General features: G+C 42.9%; 1 protein-coding gene and 1 long non-coding RNA gene across 3 annotated transcripts; one reads left to right on the plus strand and one right to left on the minus strand.

Moving 5' to 3' along the window:
* Positions 1-1,033: 1,033 nt before the first annotated feature.
* Positions 1,034-3,937, minus strand: LOC308584065. The gene is made up of 3 exons (XR_014006509.1): positions 3,778-3,937; positions 2,112-2,236; positions 1,034-1,937 (listed from the first exon to the last, which is right to left on the minus strand). It is a non-coding gene; the product is annotated as an uncharacterized lncRNA (long non-coding RNA).
* Positions 3,938-9,167: 5,230 nt separating this feature from the next.
* On the plus strand, positions 9,168-25,054 carry RIC3 (RIC3 acetylcholine receptor chaperone). 2 transcript variants are annotated; one of them, XM_081183648.1, is made up of 6 exons: positions 9,168-9,344; positions 15,225-15,463; positions 16,033-16,111; positions 16,829-16,922; positions 22,299-22,447; positions 23,780-25,054. In XM_081183648.1, the coding sequence occupies exons 1-6, from the start codon at positions 9,197-9,199 to the stop codon at positions 24,271-24,273; spliced, it is 1,203 nt and encodes a 400-aa protein (XP_081039774.1). In that variant the 5' UTR covers positions 9,168-9,196; the 3' UTR covers positions 24,274-25,054. The 2 variants fall into 2 exon arrangements, with proteins under 2 accessions (XP_081039774.1, XP_081039775.1); XM_081183649.1 differs by having other exon boundaries at positions 23,966-25,054.
* The last annotated feature ends 1,024 nt before the right edge of the window (positions 25,055-26,078 follow it).

Consider the following 26,078-nt stretch of genomic DNA (forward strand, 5'->3'; position numbering starts at 1 on the left):
GTATTTAGCATATTGCTGCTCCTGGTAAAGTGCCACATTCCTTATTACTTTTTCAGGACATTTGGCTGACTTTCATCGAGTTTCACGCAGTGCCAGAAGTGCTAGTCCATTCTTCCAGATGGGGGGTTGAATGTAGATTCCTATTTAATGGTTACCGTAAATAGTTCCGTCATGACACAGGGCAGGAAAATGCAGGAAAAGCATGAGAGGTGTGGCAAAAGCGATTCAATACCAAGGTGTTAAGTTAACGTTAATGCTTGTGATTGCTGCATGTGACAGAAATCAAATAAAGAATGATCAAGAAGGTCCCTCAGCTTCCATCCGGATGAATGAAAGCATCATGTGAACCACTGAAAAGGCAAGCACATTTCAAAGTTGTAATGAGTCCTATCATTATTACTTTTGACCATCACCTAAGTACGATTATCTGATCATATGTGCCTTTACTTTTTAAAAATATAAATGAATAAATAAATTAGGACCTTGAACCTATCAGTGACCCACTGGCAAATAACTGTAGAACAGAAATCATAAGAATGAGCATTACTGCTTGTTTTTCTAGAGGGATGCTGCCACCTTCTGGGAGCCAAAAGCCTTGCTTCTATGAATCTTCTGGTTTTTCAAGGATGGACATTCCCTTTAAAAAGTTTTTTTGTTGGACTACTGAAACAATGGAAGGGAAATATTTGGAATTTGGGTACATTTGAAGCGGGAACCTGAGGACCAGCAAAGATCATAGTGGACTAACTTATACTAACATAGACAAAATCTTCATCAAGCAGAAAAATAGCTTATGTAGAACTACTGCTATTGGTTGCTGCTGCTGTTATTATTATATAATTGTATCACCAGTGTATCTAACTTAGTTACAGATGAGATGCAGCTGTATAGATAAACTGCCTTTCCATACACCAAAGGGAAAAGATGGATTGGTGTATACCAAGCACAGCATGCCATGTTAATTTTTATCAATATTCTCACGACAAAATTCTGACCAAACATCACAGTGGCACCTCAGTTGTGGAACGTAATATGTTCCGGAAGACCGTTCGACTTGCGAAACGTTTGACAACTGAGGCGCAAATGGCCATCTGAAATTTCCATTGAGCAAAACTGGAAAACACGCAGCGGAAGCCGTTCGACTTCCGAGGTGCGTTCAAAAACGGAAGCAATTCTGGGTTTTCAGAGTTTGGGTTCTGAAACGTTTGGCTTCTGAGATGCTCGAAAACTGAGGTTCCGCTATAATTATGGAGGCCAAATTCATACAATGTGACTGAAAAGTATTTTTAAATGATAAGAACAATATAGCACTTCCCATGCTTATATTAAAAGTAAGCAATGTTCAAAGTCTAAGGTGTGGGGCAGGACTGAGGTACAGGTTATATCTGGCTACGTTCTGGCAAATCTGTCTGAAAGCAATGAAAAATGAGCATTGTATCTCTCTCATATATGGGGAGGACAGGCAATTCCCGATTTATGTGGGATGTTTCGAGTCAGAACGCATGTCAGCGGGACACACGTAAGCCCGCCCCGTTCTGCCCCGTCCCCTTGTGGGGCTGAACATGGTGTATGTGTCAGTGGTTGTGTGTGTATTCATTTCGTCAGGAATGCTACACGTTAAGAAGTATCCCAAAGACAAAACAACAGGCTGACGACAGAAGAATAGAAGAATAGAAGAACAGAGGCCTGATTCTGGTTTCAGAACAGGAATGTGCCAATGTTATCAAAAGGCATGATCTCCAGAAAATTATAGACTTGCTTGGATGAAACAACTTAGTTACTCATGAAGCATACAATCCTTAAATTTCCTTTAGTGGTATGTATTTGGGCCCTGGTTATTGTCTGACTTGTCTGCTTCGACATTACATCCCTCATTTTGCTGATCCTCCCATATCCTTCCTGGACACACTTTGTTGCTCTGTGCCTTGTCTCTTGCTCTAGAAAACAGAAGAGATAAACCCCCTACTTCATATAGCTGTGAGAATAAAATGTTATGGCAGTAATCATGGAGGCCATATAAATAAATACCATAGATAAATTTCACCTGTTTGCTTAGAAGCTTTTTCTGTTAAGTATAATGAAATACTTCCAGCTCGTTATTTTTACCTTACCAATATAAGACAGGTGGAGATATTTTTCATTTTCTCTTCCTCTGCCTCAGCTTTCAGTTACATCATTTAGAAAGAAGGAGGTTCCTTTCCATTCTGTAAGGTGCTGCTGCTAGCTGAACTTTCTTCTGTAAGGCAGACTGGAATGGGGGGTGTTTTATCAATGGCAACAGCACCTGTCCTGAAGGTGTGCTGCAGGTATAGGCAAACTCGGCCCTCCAGATGTTTTGGGACTACAACTCCCATCATCCCTAGCTAACAGGACCAGTGGTCAGGGATGATGGGAATTGTAGTCTCAGAACATCTGGAGGGCTGAGTTTGCCTATGCCTGATGTGTTGGCCTGGTACTGTTGAGCGATAGTGAACAGATCTGTCCTATATGCATTTGAGAAGCTTGTCTGTTTGCTAAGAGGAAAGTATTATTTCCAGCACAGGACACACAGAGGCTAGTTTCTTCTTAGGGTTTTTTATTATTATTTTTACTTTTCATCCTGTTTTTGATTTTTCCTAATCCTCATGGGTTACTTCTGCTAACGAATCTTCCAGTGGAAAACAGTAGACCACACCACAAGACATCTGGTAGACATGGACTTCTGATTAATATTTTCCTAATTTAATATCATTTATGTATTTAAAATCATTTATGCACGAAAGCTCCTAAAGTTTATCTCAATACTAGATCAATATATACCAGTATCTCATATGTATAATTTACTTCCTTTAACACCTTAAGTAACTTTGGGTTGTTGTTGGGTTTTTTGATTGGGTTTTTTGTGGTTTTATATTTTTATTTTATTCTGTGAACTGCCCTTAGACGTCCGGGTATAGGGCGGTTTATAAATTCAATAATAAATAAATAAATAACTTTCCCCATATTGATTTAGAAAGCCTTATAATATTGTGAAACTTTCTTCTGCTTTAGCTTTTAAGTTAGCTGGACAGCAAGGAGTCTGTTAGGACAATTGCTTTCTTATACTTTCATTTTTTCATTTATAATTTCTTGGTACACCATAAGCAGCTAATGTAGTTTTATATTTCTTCTATTTAGAGTTTGCAGTATCACCATTGTAATTGTTTCATCTATTATACTGTGATCGTTTTATGTAATTTTCTGTTTATTTTCTATTGTGCTTTTACTATTTTAAAGAATTTTTTCTCAATTCATCAGTAATTTTAAAAAACAATGTAAATTTCTTTTGCTGTGGTTCTGGCTCTTTGATCACTGTTCTTATGCTTATGGGAGCAAAGAAATATAGACCGAAATGAGAACCGTTTTTCAATGGCCATCGTCTTGGATGACTTTAAAAGAGGATTATTCATGGAGGATAAGGCTGTCAATAATGGCTATGTTTTACTATCAATGGCTACCATGATGGCTATGTTTTCCTTTCACATGTTGGGGGACTTTGTATACCAGTTATTGGGTTTCACAAGTGGGGAGAGTGCAGAGGTGCCATGCTTTAAAGCTGCTCCATGCAGCCAAACACTGTTAACGGATGAAAAAATAAGAAGCATCCCTCAGCCAACCATATAAGTAAGAAAATGGAACAAGTGCTCAGAAAGGCAGGTAGGCCTGAGGCCTAAATCACAGGTCTACATTCTGCTCCGATTCGACAGGATCCAACAGGGCACATAACACCAAATTGTGGAGTAAAAGAAAACCCTTTACCATTCCTACCAGAGATCAGCTATTTCAAGTCCCATCTTTTACATTAAGTCAACATGTAACTTGTGTACAGCACTCAAGCAATAATATCCTTAAGAGTCCCATCCTTGGGCATTACATTTGATGTGATGACACAAGAGAGCACCCTCTCCATGGCAGAATTCTGCAGGTGGAATGCTCTCCTCTATGAATTCTGCCTGGCATGAACTTTGTTTTAGTTTCAGTGACAGTTTAAAATCTGGTTATTTACTCAAGCTTCTGGTCATCATTCAGCTCACTCTTAATTTGTAATAACCATAACTTGCGTTTTAAGATTATTTATTGTTTTATTGTTTATCCACTTCTGATCTGTAGATAAGGGGACTTTTTATGTGTGTTTTAATTACAGTGGTACCTCAGGTTACATACGCTTCAGGTTACAGACTCCGCTAACCCAGAAATATTACCTCGTGTTAAGTACTTTGCTTCAGGATGAGAACAGAAATCGTGCTCCAGCGGCGTGGCGGCAGCGGGAGGCCCCATTAGCTAAAGTGGTGCTTCGGGTTAAGAACAGTTTCAGGTTAAGTACAGACCTCCGGAACGAATTAAGTACTTAACCTGAGGTACCACTGTATTGGTTTTCCCCTCCTAAAATCTTTGATAGAGGATGGGATATAAATGTTTTTGTGAATAAATAAGCTTAGCTAGATGTTAATGCCCCTCCCAGTTGAGGTTGCACGTAGACAAAATCTGTATGTTCTAGTCAGCCCTTCCTGGGCCCTTTTAATCAAGCATAGCTGTGTCTCAATGAAAATCAATAGCATCATAAAATGTGAGCATACTCCTATCTCATAATTAGCAGGAATGTTTTGCCTGCAATGGAGGAAACCAAAGTTTGGCTCCAAAGGTAGTTGGCAGATGGTGCGAAGGCTGTGGTTTCTAGTATCCTTAAATGCATTCTCCAGCAGAAAGAAAAACAGTGATTATCAAAAAGTCAATTGTCATTCTGTGTCTTTAGAAAAATTCCCATTAAAGATAAAGCCAATTTTAATTAGATTAAGTATCCAATTACTGTAATTACATTTTTAAAAAAATTCACATCATGAGGATGACCCTTTTAAAAAGGGTTACAAGAATAATTAGTGTATTCATATTAACCAAAATGTATTGGATAATATTTATACCCAGAAGGCAAAGTACATTACACATATTTCACCTTTGGGGAAACCTTGTAAATGTTTTGGCAGTAGTATGAATATTTATAGGCAGGAATGTGCTTTAGCAAGATTATGTGAGAAAGCATTTATATCCTCACAATTTTTTACCCAAGGGTAAAGTATACATAAAATGTAGTGCAGAGATTATGGATATGCAAAGTACAATTTAAGCAGGGACAGTTTTTATCCGTTTGTTTAATTAATTGGAGCAGACTATTTTCTTTCTTTCTGCGCCCAAATGACCCACAAATCCAAGGGTCGGTCCCTTTTTTATTCAGTAGTAACCAAGCAAACAAAACTGCCAAAGGGGCAGTAAAGATATAACATACAGGCTGGGCATTAATTAGACTGGGCTAGAAGCCACGTGGCCTTAAGGCCTTCCATGGAACAGGAACCTGGTACTCCAGAGCTTGGCTTGAAGGGATGCTATGGGCCACAGCAGGCTGTTGTTATCGGCTGGGCTTCCCCGGGCCAACAGCCTAGTGCCACTAGGCCAGAGAACAGATTCTATCCCTGCAGAGTCAGGACATGCCACACAGCTGAGTGAATTGTGTATCCTGCCACCATGTATTATACCAGGAAGCAAAAACTATGCTGAACAACATAAAATGCAACTTAGTCGCAGCTGCTTTGTGAGCGAAGGTTATCCTCTTGTTGTTTATACACTGGCTCAGGGTGCATACACACTGATGCACACCAGCACCTAGAAGGTTTATCTCCAGGTGATGGGCTGACATTGTAACACAGCCTAGAATGGGAATGGCTAACCTTTGGCCCTCCAGATGCTGCTGGACTACAACTCCCATCATCCCCCAAGTACTGGCCATGCCGACTGTGGCCAATCAGAGTTGGAGTTCAACAACATTTGGAGTGTGCAGGTTAGTGTATGTTGGCCTAGAACATGGCTGAGAGAGCCAGTGAGAGAGGAGAGTGAGACTTGCCCGGAGACATTCACAAGACACAGAAGAAGACTTCTCTAGAGCCCTCGCAGGTAAAGAACATGCACTGGAGAAGGAGCTCTGCTGGCCTCACCCTGGTATCTGCATGTCAGGCATGGACATCAGAAGAGGAGCTCCCTTGCTTGAGCAACTCTTCACACAAAGGGGTTCCTCTTCAGATGCCTGAGTTCAGTGCATGGACCTAAGGGGCAGTGGTAGCATCTCACTTCTCCTACAACTGAGAGTAATGTGTGAATGCGGCTGGAGATACACTGACATATATTACAGGAGGAATTGGAGGTTCCTATACTTTCTCAGAAAATAAGCAGTGCAGATTTATTTCATGGGGAAGAGCAATGGGTTGGAAGAGCTTTTCTGTGGATCTGCCATAGAAATGCAGACACAAGAGAATGATTTTTTAAAAAATGTGAAGATCCCACTTATGAGTTGGCACACGATTCTTAAGTCTGGTTCTGGAAACTACATGCAAATTGGGACTATTCTTGCTAAGCAGGACATTTGCATAGTCATGGCCCTGCCTCACAGAACAGGTTCAAGTTGAATATATAGGACAAGCCTTCATGGCTGGGAAGAAAGGGTAGGATCGACCTAGACTGCAGTCCTAACCCTACTTACCTCAGAGTAAGTTGGGTTACTTACCTGAGTGTCATCCTGACCTGAGTTCATTTTGACACACCCCTGCTCTGGCACAGTATATGTCCATAGTTAGTGTGGGTATGGAAAAGCCAACAAAATCTAATTTCAGGTAAGAAATAGTTTTGATGAATTGAATGCACAATAAGAAAATGTGTCCAGAGGGGGGGCCTGTGACTTGCTGTTCTTCAGTTTTACTCCTCATTGGTACAGTATCTCAAAGTTTAATGTGTGTTGTCTTATCCCGGTTTGGGAATATTTGGCAATGTTGCTAAACTACAACTCCCATCATTCCTGACCACACCCCATACTTGCTAGGGCTGATGGGAGCTGCAGTTCACCAATATCTGGAGGGCAAAAATTCCCCCACGTCTGGTCTTATCCAAAATACATATATATGAACATTAAGGGCCAAGCTACAAGCTATGTTAAATGTGTTCATTTGTAGAATTGTGGTTGTTCCCATCCCCAGGAGATGTTGCCCAGCCATGGATTTTGAAAGGCTATGTGCTACTCTTTTTATGTGTGGAATTATACCCGTGCCTCATTCACCAACCAGCGGTGCTGCTGTCCTTTTATTTTCAAAGACAGCACTTCTGTAACTGCTGCACGGCAGGGTCAAACCCAGGCTTTGTAGGATTTTTTGCCAACATCCTCCTCCCGCTACAGCAGACCTAATATCAACCACTAAGGCATCCAGATAGAGAGAGCACAGACAAGAGAGCAGAGATGGCCCTTTTCAGCACTGTTACCACTCACTCCAGCCAGTGGCTGGGCTCTTTCCTAGGTGGTGCGGCAGCCAGGAGTGCTCTTTCTCAAAAGGGGTGCATCTTTCTGCTACACAGGAAAAGAGTGTGCAGAAGCAGCTTTGTGCAGCCGCCACCACCTCCCCTTGCTACCTCACATTTATATACCGCTCTCATAATATTCTTTATCTCTCTGGTGGTTTGCAATGCAAATTAAAAATTAAAAACTATGCAATTCAATAAAACAATTAAAACTAATTCTGTTTTCAGTGTGGCCAGCCATAGAAGAGTGAAATGCAAGAATTTCTAAACTAATTTTGTCAGCATGCTTAAGATATTTAGCTTCACCCTTAAGAGTTCAAGAGTTTAGTTCTAGGTGACCATTTTAGAATGGACTTCTAAAGGTAGATGTTCAAGGAAAAGTCAGTTAAAAGGCCAAAGCTGATTTCTAGACAGATTTTCATATGTACCGAGATAAACAGGAATTGGAATACCAGATGTCAAGGAGAAGCCTGGAAGCAGGACATGGGTGCTACAGGGCTCTCTGCAGCAAATTGCATTCACAAAGGCATACTGCATCCAACAGTAGAAGCAGAATATAGCCATCATTGGGGGGGGGGGCTATTAGGTTGTTGTTTTTATTTTTATGCATTTTCTGGCTTTATATCTTGATTTTATTCTGTGAACTGCCCTGAGACCCCTGGGTATGGGGCAGGTTACCAGACATCCCTGTTTCTCAAGGACAGTCCCCAGATTTACAAATCAGTCCCCTCACAAAATCCATCTATTTAGTAGGAAGTTGAAAAGTGTCCCAGGATTCATTGGGAAAAACCTAGTAACCTTAGTATGGGGCGGTATATAAATTCAATAAATACATAAAATAAATCACAGCCACCAGCCACTGATACCTTTCTCCTCCTGCACGGACTACTTGCAACACAAGTCATCTACCCACGCATTCATTTAATATGTACCACTTAGAATTACAGAGTTGCAAGGGATCCCCAGGATCATTCAGTCCAATGCACACAGCTGTCCCAAGGCCAGATTTAGGTTTGATGAGGCCCTAAGCTACTGAAGGTAATGGGGCCCTTTAGATATCCAGCTGTCCTTTGTCAACAACAAATTGTCACTGTTTTTTGTGTTGAATATTTGCTATATGGTAATTTATGGCCCTAATAGGTATCTAAAGCCATTTGCACATAACAAAATACGTCGTTTATCAAAGCAATTGTTGAACTGAAATACAATTAAGAAGAAGTATATTAATAGTGAAATATTGGGGGGGGGGCAAGAGAGTGGGGCTCCAAGCTATAGTTGTTTAGCTTATACGTAAACCCGGCACTGGCTGTCCTATACAGGGATCGAAGCTGCAGCAACCTTGGTGTTATCCGCACCGAGCTCTTACCAACTGAGCTATCCAGGCTGATTGTAAAAAATAAAATAAAAAAGCAAAAAGCAAACCTCAAAAAGTTCGCAAGAGATGGAAAACAGTTTTTAAAAAAAAGATCAACAAGAAGAACTGACCATTTCAAAGCATTCAAAAAATTAACAACAAGGATAAAGTGAAAGCAGATTAAAACATGCCTCCCATAAATTCTGAAGTAAAATATGCAAGGCAGCAAGCGACAGAGGCTGCTGCTCTCCTTCGCCCTTCGCCTTCCCTCCAAGTGTGGGCAGCCTGGCGTCCGCCGGCGCCTTCGGGAGAAGTGCGCATGTCCGCCACAGCCCTTCTCTTTCTCCTGCCCTCTCCCCCCCCCCCAAAAAAAAAACCCGGAAAACATTCCCAACGGCTTAGGGAAGCGAACGAGGATGTGACGTCGTGCGGGAAAGGACGCCGACGTTCTGCTCCGGGCCGCGGCGGGCGGGCGCGCGCTTGTGGCCAGCCATGGCGTACTCGACGTTCCGCAAGGTGGCCCTGGCCTCTTGCTTGGTGCTGTGCGTGTCGCTGCTGCTGCCCAAGGTCTTCCTTTCGCGGGGCTGGAGGCAGCCGGAGCCCAGCGCTGCGCCGCCTACTCTGGTCGCCGCGCCCGAGGGTAAGAGGCCGTCCCGAAGGCCCCGACCGCCCCCGAACCCCTTCCGCAACCTCGTGCGTCAAGGGCTGCCGGACTGAGTCATGTGCATGTCAGGGTCACATCTGCACCCCCCCCATCCCACCCCCACGTAGCAGCTCCTGGAAACACAAATGGGGAGGGTTTTTTTTAATATATTGGGTGGGATTGCTTTCTCGATATTAGTTTAGAGGAAGGTGGGGGAAGCCCAAGGATTTGCAAACCTGTGCACACACAAATGCACCCAACCCCTTTTGCACAGTTCACCTGTGCTGTTTTTTGCACGTGGTTTTCTTCTTTCTTGCACGTGATTTTTTTCTTTCCCCTGCTCTTTCCGCACAGGAATTTTGGAAAGCGGGGTGGCTGGAAGCTCAGCATACATGTAGCGGGAAGGTGATCCTTGCTCATTTAATTAGATCGGTCTTATTTGGGATGAAATGGACCATTCACTGAGGAAAGTAAATCGCAGTTCTAACTGCCTTGCCCTCGTTCCTTCTCACAACTAAGCTGTTGGGAAGTTCTGTCCGATGTGCTGAAACTGTTTAGGAAGCTGGGTGAATGGGCATTCCAAGTGGTAAATGCGATCAGAGCAGACAAACGGAAGTGCTTCTTCACACAGTGCGTAGTTAAATTACGGATTTTGCTGTTACAAAATGTAGTGATGGTCTTCGAAAGGGGTTTAATACAAATTAATGGAGGACCATTTGTGCAATACCTCCAATGTGCAACTGTATCAGTTGCTAAGGAACACAAGTAAGGAGTGTGCTGTTGCACTCATGTCCTGTTTGAAGGCATTCCAGAGGCATTTGGTTGCCACGGTGAGAACAAGACGCTGGACTGGATGGGCCTTTGGTCTGATCCAGCAGAGCAATGAAGCTATTACTGAAGCTGCCCCTTGAGTCTAGGACTGAATAAAAAAAAGTGTGTATGAGAGAGAAAGACTTCACCTTTTGACTAGCAGGTATCTTGACTGAAGGAGGTTCAGGTGAGACATTATTGTATTCAGTATTAGGAAATGTGCAGTTATTTATATCTCCAGGTTTAGCTGTGGCTAACAAAGTTAAGATTACAACCTTACCTTACCTGGCCTTTACCATTGAATTCACAGAATCTTTCTTCCAAGATGACGTGCATTTTAAATTTTGTTCGTTTTTAAGCCATCCCTTGGAAGCATCAGTTTGCCAGCATCTTGTAGTCATCACATTGTTTTTGTTTTTATAAACTTCAAAATTCCATGTCCACCAATTGTTTTGATGTTTGTTACATTGCTTTGGATATTTTATATGAAATAAAATATGATTTAAACCATCTGTATCATTTTTTTCCTGCTTTCTGCCATTTCTTTTTTTAAAAAAAAAAAAATTCTGCCAGCCTTTGTGGCAGAAATGGTCACCATTTGCATTATTTTTAAAGTGTCTTTCCTAATGGATACATGTGATTGTACATGATGACCAAGGATTTCTCATGTACAGAAAAAATCTGCACTAGCACTGCAGTATTTCTGCAACTTCTTACCTTCCTTAATGTGTAGTTGATCTTACTTCTGAAGGCATAACTGTACATTTGGGGTGGTAAGAGCTTACAGTCCTACCGTTATTCATTCTCACATCATTACTTACCACCCATGTCACCTTTTAAAGTTGCACTTTTATTACAGAGCTGCAGACAATGAATTGTAGAAGTAGCATTTCAGGTGTGTTTAAATTGAATTGCCAGAAAAGAAGTATCCCATCTCAGCTGTGTTACCACTCATTGAGTACTTTTAAATTGCTGCAGCAACTGCAAAGCATTTACCAAGCATTTACCAAGTTGGATTTGTTGCCACTTAGTCGCAAGTCTCGCTGTGGCAGGAATGAAGCCTCTCGGTCTTTCTGGAATTCAAAGGGGGTATTGGCGTGGCCATATCCCATGAAGCTTGGTGCAGATGCTCATTTTTAAACTGCAGGATTTTTGTTACAAATTATGCTGTTTGTAACACTCTCCTTTTATCCAGCTAAAGCAGTGGTTTTCAACCAGTGTGCCGTGGCACCCTGGAGTGTCTTGAATGATGGTCAGCGGTGCCACGGGCAACACTGGCCTCTGTCCCTCTTTCCTTCCCTCCTTTGATGCCCTCTCGCATCTCTGCCTCTCAAAGACCTGTGCGGCTGTTTATTGCAACAACTCCGGCCACAAGCTCAACAGGTGAATGGTGCCTCTGGAGCTGGCCAGGGGTTGCTGGTTGCCCAGAGCTGAGGTGGCCTCCGAGTAAGCAAGCAAGTGGGTGACGGAGCCCAGCCAGCCAGTTCGCCAGCCCTTGCTATTGGGAATGGACAGACAAGTGGGAGATCGGGCAGGCAGACAGGTGCTATGCTGGCCTTTCTCGTACTTGCTATGTGCCTGGGAGTTTAGTGCTTGGAGCCAAAGGGGAGCCTTTCCACCATGCAGGCCCAGCGACTCCTGCTGCTGCCACTGCTACCTCCCAAGGTGAGTAAGATGGTGGCTGCACATTCACCATCAGGCTGCTAAGGCTGGGGGCATTTTTTTCCCAGGTCCCTGTGGGTCGGTGTGAGGAGGCACCTCTCTTTGGGGTGGGGTGGGGTGGGGGTGGCTCAGGGACCAAGAGCGGCTGCGGTGGCTGCTCAGAGGACTTCCAAGGAGATGAGAGGAGCCACAAGGGCTGGTGTTCAAAAAGAGGTATGGGGCTGCTTGCTCTGCAGGCAAGGGGTGACCTAATTGGGCTTCTGAGGCTCAGAGCACGTTTCCCCACAGGGAAAGAATGTAGTTGGTCAATGGAGCTGTGGACTCAAAATGGTTCTTGAGCTAATATCTCACATGATAGTATAAAAGTCAATGGATGCAGAAAACCCTAAGCATAATAAAGTAAATCCCAGTTAGGAATAAAAGTATAGAATGTGTATCCTGTTTCATGACCAAGCATGATATAGTGGCACAGGAAAAGGGAGCAGACTCATGCTGTGGTCTAAACCACTGAACTTCTTGGGCTTGCTGATCGGAAGGTCAGCGGTTCGAATCCCCACAACGGGGTGAGCTCCTGTTGCTCTGTCCCAGCTTCTGTCAACCTAGCAGTTCAAAAGCACGCCAGTGCAAGTAAATAGGTATCAATGCGGCGGGAAGGTAAATGGAATTTCTGTGCACTCTGACTTCTGTCAGTGTTCTATTGTGCCAGAAGCAGTTTAGTCATGCTGGCCACATGACCTGGAAAGCTGTCTGTGGACAAACGCCAGCTCCCTCAGCCTGAAAGCTAGATGAGCGCTGCACCCCCATAGTTGCTTCTGACTGTACTTAACTGACCAGGGGTTCTTTACCTTTATCTTTTTTGGGGGAGGGGGCACAGGAACAGTAAATGCAGGGATTTTTTTCCCCAGCTGGAACTTGCTGGAACTCAGTTCTGACACCTCTCAGGTGGGCATGGAGGTGGGGAATTGGGTGGGTATTGTCTAGATGGAGCAGGTCTAGATGCTGGTTTTGTCTGGCTCCCTCCTCATATAGTGGGTTAGTAACCCATCTAGTACAGCCACATGCAGCAGCCGTTTGTGTACAACTGCAATTAAAATCTTTGCACATTCCCCTGTGTATCAGAGTATTGCTGCTGAATTATGCAGGGTCACAAAATAAATGGAAGGCCAAGTTGGGAGAACTTTTACAGATCAATCATGGAATCACTGAGCACGCAGTACTTTCATAAATCTTCTTGAAGTCACAATGAACAGAACTTTACTGATGACTGATGGGGCAGAATCAGGAGGTTCTCCTGGCAAAAAGTGACTCCTGAGCTATGGCAGGCCAGGCTCTGTAGGGCCATGGTTTTGTTGCCAGGTGTATTCAGGAAAATAGTGGTGGGGTGGGAGGGTAGACTTAGATATCTACCAAGGAACTTATATGAACATGTCTTGGAACTCCAATGTCTTGTAGAGGCATCTGGGGAATATTCTGTAGTGTATGCAACATCATGTGGACTAGAGCATTAGCCAGGCTTGTCAGGACCTCCCTGATCCCCAGTTGAACTGAAAGGTAAGGTTTAAAGCACAGTGGAAACGATCCTGCAGCTACTCATTGCAGGGGGACACTGGTAGTGGTGAGTCAGCTGTCTTAACATGCTCGTTTGACATTCCTGGATTTTGATAAAAGCTCAATAAGCTTCTGAGGATCCCCAAGATTTCCCTAAATTGTAGTTCATCAGTGGTTAAGGAATTAAGTATATACACTGTAGTGCCTTAAATGCCAGGTGACTTTTCTGCAGCCCCCATACAGTTTTGAATTACAGTGTGTCAAAATCTGCATAAAATAGAATATAAAGTGGTGTGGTTCATTTTGGCAAGGTATGCATGTCAACTTAGCTGGCAGTGTTCCATCTTGGCAAACTGCTTGGTGCCATAGCAACCTCCCATCATTTTGTGATTACCGGTAATCTCTTTTAGCTTGAGGTCACATTCACCCTCCAGGAGCGGCATACAAGTGGTGAAGTTTCCCCAAAGTGGGTGTGACCACCACACACTGTCAGAGACACACAGCTCCCCCTCCTTAGTTGATTTGTGGAGATCAGTTGAGAAAGGGGCTATTGCTCCCCCTCCACCCATCAAATGAGAATTTGCATCCCCATAAAGACATTGGGCTCTGCTATCCTGTCCCCACCCCGGACTGTGAACAACTTTTTCTTTTTGCCGCTGCCACCAAAATTTGATGAGTTCCTGAGGCAGGACTAAGAAGCTGGATTAGTTCCTCGAACCGGTTGTTTAGGTGTTCCTGCTTTGTGCCTTTCAACATACTGTGGTACATATGCTTCAGGTTACATACGCTTCAGGTTACAGACTCCGCTAAGCCAGAAATATTACCTCAGGTTAAGAACTTTGCCTCAGGATGAGAACAGAAATCGTGCTCCGGTGGCATGGCGGCAGCAGGAGGCTCCATTAGCTAAAGTGGTGCTTCAGGTTAAGAACAGTTTCAGGTTAAGAACCGACCTCTGGAACGAATTAAGTACTTAACCCAAGGTACCACTGTACATTGTTATCCAATGCTCATTCAAGGGGATTATTGACAGTAATTAATATGTCGATTACCATATGTTAAAATTGCCATATGGTTTCTGATGATGGAGACTTACTGATGTGATAGAAATGTCAATCAGTCATTGTTATATGTGCAATCTTGTGTGAAAAAATATGGGTGTATGTAATGTGTATGGATTGCTCGTGCGTAAGTTGCCGCCTCTCCAGGCTTTGTTGCCTTGCTAAACCTTTCAGTCTGGGCAGCCCTTCACTTCGTGGCTGCCTTAGTCGCTAGCAGAATCCGTCAGTGGGCGTTTTTTAAATCTTTTCCAACATAAAAGTTGTTTGACACCCAGTCTCCTCCTACTCTCTCTGCGCGGAAGTCTTCTGCGCAGGGTGGGCGTGGGTAGCGGAGGACCCGTGCTCTCCCCGCTGGTGTCCGGTGAAGAGTCCTGGAGCCCTCTCGCCGATTCCCCCATCAGCCCCTCTATATCCCTGGTGTTGCGCTGATTTGCTTCCCCATCTGCGGAGCTGCCTCTCTCCCTGCTGGGCCCTTCTCCAGCATCATTTGAGAGCCTTCCCTCCGCCTCTAGCTCTGATGTCAGTTCCCTGACAGTGTATGAACACCTTATTAAGGACTTCTCTATACAGCTGCAAATAGAAGGTTTTTAGTGTGCGTTATACAAATGTGATGCTAGATGGTGATGGCAAGCTATGGCAAATTTGATACATGTTTCAAATCATTTTTTTAAAAGGCATTTTCATAGCGTTTTTTTATATGTGTCTAGATTCCACCTAAGATTCATATTCAGAGGATAGAACAGGATTTAAAACACAACACATCCCTTTAAGAATGGATCTTTTTAACCTTGATTTTCAGGAAAGACCAGTCAGTTTCCTCCAACAATGCATCCCCAGATGTCTCCAGAAACCAGACCACCCACTACCCATTTCCCAAGGTCTCATCTTGCGGAAGCAGTTGCAAAGGCCAAGGGTGGAGGTGGAGGCGGCGGTGGAGGTGGAGGAGGTGGCGGCGGCAGTGGAAGAGGTCTTGTGGGACAAGTCATCCCAATATATGGATTTGGGATCCTTTTATACATATTGTACATTCTTTTTAAGGTAAGAAATACCACTTCACCCTTAAAGTTGCATCAGTACAGTTTCTTAACCAGTGAGTCATTGACCTAGTTCACATGTCATGGTAAATCTAAGGGCTCTTTTGCTTCTCTCCACTAGTATTGGGGTGAAACGAATACTTAGTTCATATGGTCACATGCCGGAGGAGAAGATCAAGAGCTTCTGTTTTGAAACCAACTGTATTTCCCTGTGATGATCAAACTTGTTAATGGTTCTTTTGAAAACCAACCAAAAAAACCTCTACTTAGTGAGCATAAACGAAAAGCAAACTCTGGTTTCTGATCCTGATATATTCAGCAACTAGAGTTTGAACAAAATCATAATTCCCCAAGTTAGGACTTCATAGGGAACTGTGGTTGGTTTAAAACTGAAAGCAGAAGCTTTCAAACCTGGCATGCAAAAGGGGAGTGTGGCGGTAGAGTGAGCCATGGCTTGCCCCAACTCATTTTCATAACTTTGGTTTCCTTTTATGTTTTAGCTGAGGCTGTTAATGTCTTTCTAGAAACACCTATGTCACTTCTGTCACAGCAATAACCCTTTCCAATTAATAGCTTTCTTCTAAGGGGAAAACCACAACAGTTGAGCGGAAATGTCCTCCGTCGTCATCTGGAAACACAAACAGGAAAATCAGTAAGTAGCATTTCCCAGACTGAATTGAAATGGCATCCAAAATTGGCTCTCACTTGGAAAATAAATCTAGCAGCATGATAGATGAGGCACTGTGATTATTATTACTACTAGTAGTAGTGAGTGATAGTCAATGTTTGTCATACTGAGTAAACCCATTGAAATCAGTGGGATGAAATCCAAGGGGAGAAATTGGATATCACCCATTGAGTTTGTTACTTTCAACACAGTCGAATTCTGTGCGTATGCAGAAATAAATCCCACTCTTGTTAAATTGAGCTTATCCCACATAAACTATGCATAGAGTCGCAGCCTTGATCTCCTTCTTCTCAACAAAAATAATTGTTAGCTTTCCTCTTATTCTGAACATCCCTTATGTCATTAGACTGTGTGGTTTTCTATGTCGTAGCCTTTCCTGTCTCCAGGCATTTACAATCAGCCAGTTGCTCTGCATGTAGCTGCTTATGAGCAATTGGGTGCATTATATATGCTTCTCCTAGCCTTAGGGAAATTTCCCTTTTCCTTTCATTCTGCCTGGGAAGAATAAAAAGATTATTTTCATTAGTTCTGTTTACCGGTAAAGCCCTCTTAGTCGCCTCTCATGGTTCTCTCGGAACAAGTTCCATTTTGTTTGCTGCACATTCAGAACAAATACATGCTGATTGGAGTGAATTGTCAGAGCTGCCGCTGATGCCTTTTGGGACCACATTTATTTTGCAGCTGACTATGAGCTTGCCCAACTTCAAGATAAGCTGAGAGAGACTGAAGAAGCCATGGAGAAATTAATCAATAGAGTGGGACCCAACTGTGAAAGGTATGTGGCAGTGACTCTTGTTCCGGCAGATTAAAAAGGGTGGGTTCTTTTTGTATTTCTCTGTTCCCGATAAAGCAAATTAGAACATTGCAAATAAAAATATGCTGTTAAATAAAAAACTGCATCTCTTAAACATCTTATAATTTGGAGGTACCTTTACTCAACTCTTCCCTCTTCTAGTTCTATGTTAAACTAAATTCAGCATTTTGAGTTAAACTAAAAGAAATATGGATGCACGTGATTTCTGGTGTGGTGTTTCACTAGCTCTGTAGCGTCATAAATCCATTAAACACCGAGAGTGATACTCCTGTGTAGACCCATTTAAAACAATGGCTCTCCAAGTCCATTCATTTCAATGGGCCTAATCTGAATATGATTTAGTTGGATGCCACCCAGGGATTGTAAAGAGATGACGTCAACTCTGTTACAATGTTCTGCATAAATGGATTGATGCCTTCTTAACCTCTATAAATTCCATTATGGAATTTCAGAAGGAATGCCAATATTTATAATTTCCAGCAGTATTCCATTTGTTCACAGTAGATGGGAAATAAAAAAGAGGGTGGCTTGATGGGTTAAGTAAGAAAAGAAAAAATATCCCAGTTCAGGCAATAAATAGGCACTTTTGTATGGTCTATAATTAAGGTATTTGTCTGAGTACTGTTTGTTTGAACTATCCTTACTACCTACTAGATTAAGAATATTTATAAATACAGAACTAAAGATACTCACTCTTCCCAGTCTTTGCCATGCTGATGAGAATGGCCTATTCGCTACCCTTCACTACAGATCATATTAATCTGTAGCCTGTCTTCTAGTTGCCTGCTCATCCAATGCACAGATCGCAAGGCTCTTTTCCTTATGCTTGGCATCCAAAAGCATAGGTGCGTATTTATCCCAAAATAAGTCCCACTGAATTCAGCAGGTCTTGCTTTCAAGTAAGTGTGTTTAGTATTGCCGCCTAAAGCTAAGTCTCCAATCAGTCTGACACAAGAGACTGACCAAGGGGAAGGATGTAGCTCAGTGGAAGAGCATCTGCTTGGCTTGCAGAAGGTCACAGGTTCAGTCCCCAGCGTGTCTGGGTGAGCGATTGCAGTGTGAAAGTCTGGAGAGACCTGCTGCCATTGGTGTAGACAAAACTGAAGGTAGATGGACCAATGGTCATAAAAACATTATGCTCCTGGTCTGATTTAGCATAAGACATCTTCCTGTTTTTTAGAATGGAACGGCGGTCCATAAGCACACATGCAGACAGTTTCCTCTACTATTTGATTCTTCATAGATAAGGTTGCTGAAGTTATTTGGAAAATTCAGCTAAAACTGGAGTTCTGATTGAAATGGTACCGGTAAAACATTTCAGATGGCTTCTGTGTGGCATACAGTGAACAGAACACATGAAGGCAAATTGTTAGCCACGCTGCGCTGTGTTTGCCTCTTGCCAGTCTTGGATGCCCTAGTTAGGAGCCAGGTCACTGATAGAGAAATCATAACAGTAATGAAGTCTGGGATTAGAGTTGCCATTGGCCCTTAAACGTCACTCAAAGCAAAGCAGATTTTTGAAGGAATGTTTCTCAGGAGCCAAAATAATTCATAGAATCATAGAATAGAATCATAGAATCATAGAGTTGGAATAGACCACAAGGGCCATCGAGTCCAACCCCCTCCCAAGCAGGAAACACCATCAGAGCACTCCTGACGTATGGTTGTCAAGCCTCTGCTTAAAGACCTCCAAAGAAGGAGACTCCACCACACTCCTTGGCAGCAAATTCCACTGTTGAACAGCTCTTACTGTCAGGAAGTTCTTCCTAATGGTCTTCTGATATGACCATCAGTGTTTCTCTAGGCAAAGCAGTTCTGCAGATTCCTAAACAATCCAGCTTCGTAAGATTCGCCCTTAGGCCAGAGCCACGACACTGTGTATCTTCCCTTTTATTTAGAGGCATCTTACTTTGCTAGTCTTGCTGCTTTCTAATGACATGATATGAAAAGGCCTCGTCACAATATCTTGCTATTCTTGTGAGGTAAAGTCTCTCTCATTAGGCAACCGAGTACCCATAGCAAAGACAAAGTGGCTTTGTTTTTTTTTCTGCCTGTCTGGAGGTGACAGTCTTTCAAAAGGCACACGTTAGTTTGATAAACGTCAGGGTTGGCAGAGGAGACACTATCCTGAAAGCAGAAGAAATTCAGTAGGGGTTCAATTCCTGCTTAGGTAGGTTTACTTGGAGAAAAGTAGGTGGAGAAGGGAGGAGACCCGCAAAAGCTATGACAAATGGAAAAGGAAATATATTTCCTAGAGACTGATGTGCCTCATTTAGGGTCGTGTTCATTCTAAAAAATAATGAGAGAAAATCCCTACTGGTTAAAAGGACCAGAGGCCTTATGCGTAATTGTTTCAACCAAGTTGCTACTGTACTATTCCCTTTACTGTTTTAAAGATGAGACCTAGAAAACTCAGGGTGCTTCCAAACTACTGCTAATTTTTTTTGATGATTTCAGTGATATACTGGCAAATTTAGGTTTCAGACAATTAAAGTCAATCGGGCACTCTTGTGCAACAAACCTGCTCTCCCTCCAGGCCCATTTTGCTGTAAGGAAATAATAATAATAATAATAATAATAATAATAATAATAATAATAATAATTTATTTGCCCTTCATCCGAAGAACTCAGGGAGGTTCACAAGATAAAATTAAAGAGATAGCACAAAATGAATAGATAAAACAAAACAGAACAATAACCCCCTTCCTGCAATCACATTAAAAAGGCCATAGAACATTACACAGCCAGAGGCCTGGTTGAAGAGAAAATGCATTGGAAAGTGTGGGGTAACAATGGCTTGTTGCATTGTCACAGAACCCGCGAGCAATCAAATAGGAATGGGTGCTCCATAGAGAGCCAATGTTGTCTCGCCTCCCTGCAAATTTTGTGCAAACCAGTTGGGATGATTGCTCCGTAAACCAGTCAGCTGGAAGCGACCTCTCAACAGATACAGAAGAACCATTGGGTTGCAGAGTCCAGCTCACTTTGATGCATGCATTTTATTTATTTGGTTAGAATGCCGGTTGTGAGCTGACAGGAGCAGTCGTCTAAAATACCTGGAGGGCACCAGGTAGATAAAGGCTTCCACAAGCAATAGGTTGGATCTTTACAAATTTGTAAGATCAGAACCAGGCATGCTTCCCCCGCTCCTCCATAGCTGTCTGACGGTCCCTTTTCTTAACTTAGGAGAAAAAATATAAATAATTTGAATGCTTTCCTCTTCTGTGATATTTAATCAGCATGGGATAAAATGATGATAAAAACTATGAGCCACTTGATCTTTCTCAAATAGATGAAAATAACACAAAAGGTCACTGTTTCCATCTATTTCCTAGTCACTAATACTGTTCATCTATTATATATATAAAGCTCTCTGTGTTATTATTGCGCAGTGGCAAGAATTTATTTTACTGTGAGCAATCAAACAAATTGCCAAACGGTATTTTGATGGTCTTAGGGCATGGTTTGGAGGCACACAAGGCCCCCAACTTGCTGAAGCTAAGCAGGACTGGGAACCACATGTATGGGTTGGGTTCCATGGTGGAAGAAAGGCGGGATATAAATAAAATAAAATAAATTTTAAAAGAGAGAAATAGTGATTCAGACAAAGATTTAATCAGTTACTTCATTTTTCTTTCTTTCTCCTTTTTTCCAGTTTATTTGGTTGTTTTTTTAAAAAAAAGAAAGTTTTTTTAAAAAATTATTTATGATTTTCAGGTTTTAAACATTTCACTAATTTTACAACCATTTTAATATTTCAAAACTTGACTTCCTTCCCCCCTCTTTCTGCGGTTCCTTAAATTTATTTTAAATATCTTCTGCATATCCAAATTAACTTAATTTGCTCATTAATTCATCTACTTTAAATATATACTCTTATAAAACTGAAGGTTTACACTTTATCTGTAAATATTCAATAAACCATTTCCATTCTTTTATTAAAACATTTGTTATCGTGATTTCTTATTCTTCCGGTAAGTTTTGCCATCTCTGCATATTCCAAAAGTTTTTGTATCCATTCTTCTTTCGCTGGGACTTCTGCTTCTCTCCATTTTTGGGCAAGTAACATTCTTGCCACTGTAGTAGCATACATAAATACATTTCTATACAGTTTAGGGAGTTCTGTCCCTATAATTCCCCAAAGAAATCAGTTACTTCAGGTCAACATGTGAAATGTAGCCACCTGCTTTCTTGGTACCTTTCCTTCCGCAGCTCCCTTGCATCTGTACCCTTTCATTTCGCCCACAAAAGCTGTGATGTTAGTTGGCATTCCACAACTGTGCCTGAAGGTGGATTGATTTAAATTATTGATTTACAAATTATGTAAATCAGCCAGGAAAAAATGCCATTTTAAATCACTGATACTATATCATTGATGCTACTTCATTTATTTTCTAAACAATGGTGTGAATCATTAATTTGCAAGAAAGTAGAATATTATTTACACTGTTTCAACTAGGTCTTTCATCTCCTTGTATGCTGTCCTCTATAAAAAAAACCAATGCAGTCATACCTTGGGTTGAACATGCTTCGGGATGAATGTGTTCAAGTTGCGCTCCTTGGCAGATGCTCAAAATGATGTCACACGCATGTGCAGAAGCAGCGAAAAGCGACGCATGCGTACGCAGACGTGACATTGCTGGTTACGTTTGCTTCTAGATGCGAACGGGGCTCCGGAACGGATCCCGTTTGCATCTAGAGGTACCATTGTAGAGTGAATTACTTTAAAATAGGGCCTTTATGATCCCCCATGGCAGTTGGTGAGGTTAAGTATGGGACCATATAGCAGTCTTTTTCATTTGACATTGGGACATATTAATTGGCTTGAACATTGCTTTTTTCATGCTTGTTCACTAGGACAGAGAACCATTCCTCTAAAACTCACTCAGATATTGCCAGTCATGTGCAATAGTAGGTTTGAGCTGTTGTCGTGGGTATTTTTTAAAATGCCTGTTCCATGTTGCTGTTTAGTCGTGTCCGACTCTTCGTGACCCCATGGACCAGAGCACGCCAGGCACTCCTGTCTTCCACTGCCTCCCGCAGTTTGGTCAAACTTATGTTTGTAGCTTCGAGAACACTGTCCAACCATCTTGTCCTCTGTCGTCCCCTTCTCCTTGTGCCCTCCATCTTTCCCAACATCAGGGTCTTTCCCAGGGAGTCTTCTCTTCTCATGAGGTGGCCAAAGTATTGGAGCCTCAGCTTCACGATCTGTCCTTCCAGTGAGCACTCAGGGCTGATTTCCTTCAGAATGGATAGGTTTGATCTTCTTGCAGTCCATGGGACTCTCAAGAGTCTCCTCCAGCACCATAATTCAAAAGCATCCATTCTGTTCCATAGTCGGCCCCAAAACGTCACGACTGATCAAGAGAAAAGGCTACTTCAGCAGCTCCGAGAAATTACGAAGGTCATGAAAGAAGGCAAACTCATAGATGGAATCTCCCCAGAGAAAGAAGCTGAAGAGGCTCCGTATATGCAGGACTGGGAAGGTAAGGAAGACCTTTCTATTGATATGAAGGAAGCATGAGTGTGCTGCTGTTTGTTTCTGCTTTTCCTTTAAAAGAAAAGCTTATCACAGGAAGCCATTCAGTATTCAAAGGCATCTGAGCACCTGGCTCTCTTAACAAGAGAGAATCCATTGATTGTTTAAGCATCTCAGACTAGCCAGCTGTAGTTTGTTGTTCATGAGGGTTTATAGCGCTATGCTACAAAGCTACAAAGCTGAGGGACAGGAGGGCTCCTTGGGATATCTAGGGATGGGGGGAGAAACTTTATTCCTTTTGTATTTAAAGGCAAACCTACCTGATTTGCCCTTACCAAAACAATACACAAACTGTAACATCACTTCCTTTGACATCCACACTTCTCTGAATTTTGCAATGCAGTTCTCTAGACAAGTAAATGTGAACAAAAATGCATATGCTAGGTAGGGTGCCACTTACATAAAAATGCATATAGTGGTGAACGTAACATACAGAAATGCATAATATTTGTGGGGAACTGCTTTGCAAAAACGTGTGTATCGGGCAAAATTCAATACAAGAAATGTACATGTTAGGATAATTTCAGACTCAAGTGCTGATTTTTTTTTATTAAAAAACACACATACTGATGGGGAATTGTAGAGAACTGAATTTAAGACTGGGAAAATGAAAACTGAACGAAATCAAAATTGCCATTTTCACACATCCTGAGCTAACATCTGAGGCTGTTGTAGAGTAGCTCCCCCAGTCTACATAGGGAGGGCTACTGTGCCCTGGGTTGGGCATCTTTAAAAAGAATCTTATTGCCACTCCAGTGTCTTTCTGCAGATGGATCAGTATCATTCTTTTTATCTCTACCAGTCTGTGCTTCATTTAGTGGCTGCACAGGTGAAAGGCAGGTGGTTTCTACCATGGAGGTAGAAGCAGGTGGTTTTTGTGACCCACCAACTCTCTTGCAGGAATTGATCCAGGGGTTGAGAGAAACTGCTCAGTTTTGACCACTGTTAATACCTGTTATGGTGAAGCACAGTTAATGGCAGGGAGAGGGGATTTGCTCTAGGAAGGCAGTGTGCAATCGAAGAACTAAATCCCAATTTGTTAATCCTGGTTAGCAAGGAGCCATTAGTATGTCTAGACCAGTCCCATATGGATGCAGGGCAGATCTCATTCTAAAACACATAAGCAATTTCAGCGACTAGATTATCTCTTCTGGCTGCAACCTCAAATCAAGCACACTGATTTGAAAGGAATTCAGGTGTTTGTATGGCTGAACAGATCCATGAACAAAGTGCTTGGCATGATTGTTCCATCTAAGACGAGTTTATTTTATGTCCTAAGGTTATCCAGAGGAGACCTATCCTGTCTATGATAACTCTGACTGTGTCAAGCGCAGACAGGACACAATCCTTGTGGATTACCCTGACCCCAGCCAGCCTTCGGCTGAAGAGATAGCAGAGAGAATGGCGTTTGTGGACGATGAGGAGTGTTTATGTAGTGAAACCGTTTTGTCTGCTCTCGCCATAGTGAACAGTGACCCTGCAGCAGCCCACGAGACGGAGGGCCAGCACGCCACGCTCGGCGACCAGAGTGGCACTGGCCACGACCCTGAGAAGTGCCACTTCGAAGAGGACGACCCTGCTGTGATAGCGGAGAACGAGGGCTTCTACCCCGAAAACTGCGGTGAAATGGAAGATGCCGCAGCCCAGGAGGAGCAGTTGCTAGATTGCGACCTCGAAAATGCTGCGCCCCAAGAGCAGAACGAGGAAAATCCAGACGAAATGGGCATTCTGAGGAAGCGAAACACGAAGGGCATAGCGTTGCTGGGACACTGAGGATCAAACGCGGAAGGCTATCTCTCCTTCTAGAAACTGGGGTAAACTGCTGCTTGCAAGACAAAGGCTTGTCTCTGTTGTTGCGTACCCAGCTGCTGCATATCTTTTGCATTTGCTGCTTATTTGGATGGAAAATGAGTAGCCCCCCACTAGTTCATCAGCCTGGCCACTTCCGCATCAACTGCCTTGGAATCACAGAATCATAGTTGGAAGGGACCCTGAGGATCATCTAGTCCAACCCCCTGCAATCCAGGAATCTCAACCAAAGCAACCATTACAGATGGCCTCCAACCTCTGCTTTAGAGCCTCCAAGAAGGAGAGTCCGCTGAGAGAGTCCATACCACTGTTGAACAGCTCTCACCACCAGAAAGTTCTTACTCGGAATCTCCTTTCTAGGAACTTGAAGCCATTGGTTCGGGTCCTACCCTCCAGAGCAGGAGAAAACAAGCTTACTCCATCTTCCATATGACAACCCTGTAGATATTTGAAGATGGCTATCATGCGTATCTCCTCTCATTCTCCTCTTATTCAAGCTAAGCATACCCGACTCTCTCAATTGTTCCTCATAAGGCTTGGTTTCCAGTCCCTTGCTTGCCGTAGCCTCCCAAGTCGTCTAAATCAAGATAGCTTCCCATTGTGCCTTCTTTCAGCCTCTCCTCCTGTATAAAGTAATCCAGCAGGGAATTTTCCCACTGTACTTCTAACACCTTCACCAATGTTAACCATTCGTCAGGTTGAGGCAGCCTGTTTCAGATACTGTTAAAAGGATAGCAGATAATCAGTTTTTATATTTGATTATCATATTTGATTTGCGTAAAGTAGTTGGCGTTTTGTTTTATTTTTTGCCTCTGTCTTGGGTGGTCTCTTGTTGCAGACCAAAATCCTTCATCCTCTTGTAAGGAGGAAATCGTAAGGTGAAAGGGGTGTCTTAATGCCATTCCTTACGTGCAAATGTTAGTTGATTTTCTTGGCTGATAAGCACAAGGAATTTCTGGGAAATTTAGGGGCAAATCTTAATACCACCCACTGCCTAGCAGGACTCAATGGAGATGGGGGGACAGTGCTGCATTCGCAGCCCTGCTACCTATTGTGGCTAGGGTGGAAAGTGGGAGAGGCAAGCAGATCTCTGTGCCAGCCTGGAGCTGGCACAGTGATGAGGCACTGATCTGGCATGATGCTGCTATCTGACAACCATGGTGCCAGCTCTGGCTCCAACTGATCCCAGGCTGGCTCAGCCCCTCTTTGCCCCTGGAATGCCCCATTGCAGAGCCTTCCACTGGCTGTTGCTGCTGGGGATTCCACCAGTGGCACTTCTGCCTGCCAAGATCTTTGGCAGCCAGAAGGGTGATGTCTGTATTGATGGAGTGATGCTTGCAACCAAGTTGGCAGAGACAGGTGGGACGCTTACTTAAATGATAGAGGTGGGTGGAGGGACGCTTCTGCCCAATCCAAACCTTCTCCCCAGCCTAGCGTGTGGGTGTGTGCCAAATTATCTCTTTTTTGGTTGAATCAACAAAGAACAGGGTTTCTTTTTCTAGGTCACTTGTGGAATGAGCAATCCATTTCACCTCGCCTGTGGCTCAAGATGGCAGCCCTTCCTGTGGCTCAAAGCTTACTTACCGCATGATTCCACATGAACTTCAAGGCCAACTTTTTCAAAATGCACTCACAGTTAAAGTGTGCAACCAAAACACAAGGGCATGATTTTTGGAGGAGAGCAAAACAGATGACCAATATGTGTCGTTTAACAGATGAATTAACAGCGTCTTCAGAAAACCTGCTTCACTTGCCCAGTGAAATCGCAG

The sequence above is a fragment of the Podarcis bocagei genome (assembly GCF_964188305.1).
Source record: "Podarcis bocagei genome assembly, chromosome: 1".
Taxonomy (NCBI): domain Eukaryota; kingdom Metazoa; phylum Chordata; class Lepidosauria; order Squamata; family Lacertidae; genus Podarcis; species Podarcis bocagei.

What these genes read in the sequence shown, in the direction of transcription:
- RIC3 (XM_081183648.1), top strand. Translation starts at nt 9,197, where the DNA reads ATGGCGTACTCGACGTTCCGCAAGGTGGCCCTGGCCTCTTGCTTGGTG. An exon ending in TCTGGTCGCCGCGCCCGAGG is followed by an intron (nt 9,345 to 15,224) that starts GTAAGAGGCCGT and finishes CTTGATTTTCAG; the next exon opens with GAAAGACCAGTCAGTTTCCT. An exon ending in AAACACAAACAGGAAAATCA is followed by an intron (nt 16,112 to 16,828) that starts GTAAGTAGCATT and finishes TTTATTTTGCAG; the next exon opens with CTGACTATGAGCTTGCCCAA.